Source organism: Biomphalaria glabrata, chromosome 2 (assembly GCF_947242115.1).
Source record: "Biomphalaria glabrata chromosome 2, xgBioGlab47.1, whole genome shotgun sequence".
In the NCBI taxonomy this organism is placed as follows: Eukaryota; Metazoa; Mollusca; class Gastropoda; family Planorbidae; genus Biomphalaria; species Biomphalaria glabrata.
In genome coordinates, this window is record NC_074712.1 from 59,847,252 (window position 1) to 59,852,867 (window position 5,616).

General features: G+C 36.4%; 1 protein-coding gene across 1 annotated transcript; it reads left to right on the forward strand.

Annotated features, from left to right (window-relative positions):
* The first annotated feature begins 692 nt into the window (after positions 1–692).
* Positions 693–5,401, forward strand: LOC129924735 (uncharacterized). The gene is made up of 2 exons (XM_056021243.1): positions 693–1,485; positions 5,253–5,401. Exons 1-2 carry the CDS (start codon positions 693–695, stop codon positions 5,399–5,401), a joined length of 942 nt encoding a protein of 313 aa, XP_055877218.1.
* Positions 5,402–5,616: the final 215 nt, after the last annotated feature.

Genomic DNA, 5,616 nt, shown 5'->3' on the forward strand with positions numbered 1-5,616 from the left:
GACTGTTTACAAATGCGTTGACCTTTTTTTTTTAAATATTTAATATTTTCTTGACCCGAGAAAGCGCGCCTGTTCAAACTATATGCAATCATTAGTCAACCACAAAATATGAGCATAATCAAGTCTTTATATTCATGTTCTCATACCAAATTTATAACTGCGCACTCCGTCATGAAATAAACTCCACTGTGGGAAGTGTGGTTGAGAGATAGTGTACACTTAAACTTGGCTTGGCTAGGCTACCTATTAAGGGGGTTCGAGGTTCGACAACCGACTCCAGCAGAGTTGTGTTTCTTGAGCGCATGGAAAACATTCTTCTTGATACCCCCCCCCCCAACCGGTCCACAAATGAGATTGGACCATAGCGCTTTGAGCATGAAATAAACATGAGAGTAGCGCTTTATAAAAAATATTTAAAAATTATCCACCCATTCCAGACGTCATTACAATGTATTCATGTATTCATAAATGAAAGAAGACAAAAAAGCAGATCAGTTGAATACGAAGTCAACCACTTATCAAGTTCGTAAGTAATACGTACTGTATAACCAAACTGATGGTTATTTACGTTCTGGGGTCTAGAAACGAGCGCAGAGTTGTGCCCTATTGTAAGTCCGGCCTTGCATATATGTTTTAAATGAAGTTGTGTTTACAGTAGTCACTATTTGTTGAACGGATGATTTTATGACATCATGAACAACAGTGGGGAATATCTGAGTGACACTGTCAGACAAATATTTGTCCTTACCAACCACGTCATTATTGGCATGACGATTTGTCTATGTGGAATTGTGGGGAACTGCCTAAACATCGCCGTGTTTCTAAAACAGGGTCTGCGCATGTCTGTAAACATGAGCCTGTTCGCCATTTCCGTTTCTGATCTTATTGGCTTAATTTTTCAAGTCTGGCATAACTTTTGTTTGAATCCATACCTGGAGCTTGCAGACTTGCCCATCGATTTCCTGTCCGTGCAGATCCTGACGGCTGGGTCTCCAAACATCGCAATGTCACGCATCACTTGTTGGATCACAATGTACATCACAGCTGAGAGATGTCTCTCCGTTTTATTACCTTTGAGGATCAGAAACATTGTGACGTTTAAAAGGACCGCGGTCATTCTTCTCTTCTGCTACAGTTTAAACCTCTCCTTCTATCTTCCTATTTATTCAGCAAACTACTTAAGCTGGACCTTCTACCCAGGTATCAACAGAACTAAGCTAGCCTTCACAGGCACGAGCAATACCTTGATGGTCAGCTTCATAATGAACGTGTCCCACTTCTACCTGTCGGTCATCGCTTTTATATGCAACGTCATCTTCACAGCCATCTTGGTGGTCAGTCTGAAGAAAAAATCGGAATGGCGAAGAAGCGCCACCTTCGTCAATGATCAGAACGAGGCTCTCACGAGCCGTGACAAGAAAACTGTCATCATGGTGATTATCGTGGCTGCAATTCTCATCGTCTGCTACTCTCCTGGCGTCACGAGTTGTTTCGTTGAAATTTTCGTTCCTGATTTTTACATATTCGCAAAGCAGAAGAATGTGTTTCACGTGATCTGGTCGTTTTGTTTTATGTTTCACTCTATCAACGCCAGCATCAACGTGATCGTGTATTACAAGATGAGTTCTAAATATAGAGCAACATTACATACGATTCTCTCTGTTTTAAAAAATATGCAGAAGATACGAAACTATAAAATTTACCCATGAATCTCTAATAAAGAGCAACATTACATAACATTCTCTCAGTCCTAGAAAGTATGCAGAAGATACGGAACTATAAAATTTACTCATAAATCTCTTTTTTTCATACTTTTGTTGGTATTGTATTTGTCACACAGAGCTAATGTATAGTCGTAACAATTTATTACAAATGGCATACACATGATGTGTTTTGATCTAAGTACAATGGTTTAGATTGAGAAAAAAAATGTAGAGAAGAACATTCGAGAAAGAGAGAGAGAATAGAAGGAAAGAGAGAAAGAGAGAGAGAATAGAAGGAAAGAGAGAAAGAGAGAGAGAATAGAAGGAAAGAGAGAAAGAGAGAGAGAATAGAAGGAAAGAGAGAAAGAGAGAGAGAATAGAAGGAAAGAGAGAGAGAGAGAGAGAATAGAAGGAAAGAGAGAAAGAGAGAGAGAATAGAAGGAAAGAGAGAAAGAGAGAGATAATAGAAGGAAAGAGAGAAAGAGAGAGAGAATTGAAGGAAAGAGAGAAAGAGAGGGAGAATAGAAGGAAAGAGAGAAAGAGAGAGAGAATTTAAGGAAAGAGAGAAAGAGAGAGAGAATAGAAGGAAAGAGAGAGAGAGAGAGAATAGAAGGAAAGAGAGAAAGAGAGAGAGAATAGAAGGAATAAGAGAAAGAGAGAGAGAATAGAAGGAAAGAGAGAAAGAGAGAAAGAGAGAGAGAATTGAAGGAAAGAGAGAAAGAGAGAGAGAATAGAAGGAAAGAGAGAAAGAAAGAGAGAGAATAGAAGAACATGAGAGAGAGAGAGAAAGAATAGAAGAACATTCGAGAGAGAGAGAGAGAGAGAGAGAATAGAAGGAAAGAGAGAAAGAGAGAGAGAATAGAAGGAAAGAGAGAGAGAGAGAGAGAATAGAAGAACATTCGAGAGAGAGAGAGAGAGAATAGAAGGAAAGAGAGAAAGAGAGAGAATAGAAGAACATTCGAGAGAGAGAGAGAGAGAGAGAGAAAAGAAGGAAAGAGAGAGAGGAAATGTGAAAATGAGAGAGAAAGAAAGTGCATCTAAAAGGTGTATCGCTTCATGGCCTTGCAAAACTTTGATGTTGGAGTCCCAAAATTTCATTGCGAAATACATTATTGGTGATTTTCATAATGGCGGAAAAACTATAAATAGCAATTGTTTGTGGTGTATCCGGTTCTAAGCTTTTCGTTTGAAGCACAAAATAATATTAATTTGAAGGAAAACATTTAGACTTTCACTCTAGTACTTTAATTTTCTTTTTTATATAAACAAGCGATCAACAAGCGAGTACTATAGCAGGTCAGATGTGAAGATCTACTGCCTGGCATTGAAATATTGTTAAATAATATGTCTCTGTTATTTTTTTTTTATTCAATTAGCAACACGTAAGTCTCATTAAGCGACCTTGACATTCTTTAGTTTATTGTGAAAATCTCTATTAGAAAGTACAAGACATGAACAAACTCGAAAATTTCGTATAGCCTTCTAGTACAGAAATACACACACAGAAGTATAATTATACAAGTATAATCGAAGTATACGTATATATAAATCTCGGTAGTCAAGTATAAGTACAGAAATATATGTATAAAAATATACTATATGCATATAAATATAAACAAATTTACTGAACTAAAAAGTATATTAATTCTTTTTCTTTTAAAAAAGCTTACATTAAGCGTAGTTGTATCAGTTCTCTTGGATCTGTCATATAATTAAATTTGTAATAACAATAATTAATCTGCGCGATAAGAAATATTTGTAACAATTGTTTTTGTTTAGCGCAATGACATGATTTTAGTGGGTTTTTTTTAATACACTATGATCCTATCACTTGTCTGGGCCAGTTGGGAAAGGGGAGGGGGAAGGGAGAGAAGGTATTCATGTGAATGTTTCCGAGATTGCTTTTAAATGAATTTAAAAAAAAAAAACTATTGAAAGACCTGAATTTGAACTCGAAGGCTCAAGCCTCCCCAGGCCTCCTCAACCTCCTCAAGCCTCCCCAAGCCTCCTCAAGCCAACACACTAACCAGAGATTAAGCGGTTATGGACATTGAAGATTTTATAGTTATCTTCAAACAAACGTAAAGCGGCGACCTACAAATTATAAAATGGATTTATACCACCACATCAGTCATGTACAATTTCTTTCCCTTGTTCTGTAATAAACAGAACCATTGATCACCAATAACTAATTAACTAATTGTTTAATTCATTTTGATTGAAGATTGTGTATGGGAGAAATGACGTGTACAAACTTTTTAACAGAAAGACAAGAGTTATTTTTTAAGTTAGTTTTTTTTTTTATTCTTTAATTGTGTGTTGGTGTGAGTGAGCAACTCGTAGAGTGTTTAAGATGAAGACTTTTTTCGATTCAAGAAAAAGTCTTGAAAAAATAAAGTTATTGTTGTTCAATTGTTTGTGAATTCATTGAATCATTGTTAACGGGATTAATAGTTTTTAATCTTACTAAAATACTGGTAGGAATATCAGAGGCGACTCAATTATCGGAAAGTTCCATTAATATTTGCAACATTTAAATTCCTTTATTTTATGCCGAAAATTCTTTTCATACATATACTCTCTGCCTGGACTTGTCCGTGTTCAAGTTCTTTTTCATGATTTAACTTTTCTCTTTTTAACTCTTAGTGAAACGTTATTATATGTAATGAAATAATTATCCTCTATACAATAAAGGTTTTCTTCAACTGAAACAACAATTCAACCCCCCCCCCCTCATTTTTTAAAAACTGAATAAAACAAAAGATCTTTTTATTTTTTTTTTCGTTTTATTTCTACAATGTCAGTTGAGTTTGATCTTGGCGGGTGGTAATTGTCAGTGTTAGAGCTTTGGGTTGTTCTTCAGGCTCCACATTTCAAAACAACAAAACACATTGAAACGAACAGAGCATTTTGTTCTAACAAGGGACAGTCTTGAGCTCTATTCGTCGAACATCTTGTTTAATTGTAATGGTATTACTTTCTGGTTAGAACCGGGCTTACTCGCTATATGGGCAACCGGGCCGGTACATAAATGGGCCGTTGGGGCTGCCGACTAGACCAAATCAGATGTCAGTGAGTCCCGTAAACGGAATTGGCCTTGTCTTACCTTTTATAAAAAGAAATTTACAAATTAACTGTGTAATAAAAGTCATATATTCCAAAATAATGGAATTTGCTTATAACCCTATAGGGCCTACACCCCTAAATGGGCAACAGATGCAACAGATGTCGAACTAGTGTGAATATACTTGTGTCTATCTAAAACCTTGAACTTAAAAATGAGGAATTATTTATTGATGTGATGTGGTTAGGTTAACAGCGACCCTGTAGATCAACTGTTACCAAAATTGACTCCTAAATGTATTGTCCTGTTTTTGCAATATACCAGGATTTCCCAGACGCCTATTCATTGACAAATCGCAATTTTGTAAACAATTAAAAATGTAACCGAATTTAAATCGAAAGTAAAAGAAAATGAAACAAAAAAAGAGAGATAAAAAGCAAAAAGTGCCGAAATCCTCTGCTAAAAATGACTGATTTCCTCGCCAGTTTGGCGCAAACATTTCAGGAACGTTGCTGAATCTCATGACAACTTTCCCGAAGGAACATTCACAACTCCATTTCCTCCTGGAGATCCTGCTACGTTAGACGATGTAAAAAGACCAGCTCATATCCACAAAGATGTCTGGCAGACTTGAACGCTCTAACTCCTGGATAAACATGAGCGCCTCCCACTTCTTTTAATAATTTCATGTCTCTAAATGCAATCACCAAACAGTGGAGTAGTGTCCTAAAACAGTGCTGTAATTCGATGTTGTCTTGTTGGCGGTCATTGACTTGTAACACCAGAATGCGAGTAGACTACTAAACTTCTAGAGGAGTAATATATTGTTACGAATCTCACTATCCAGGC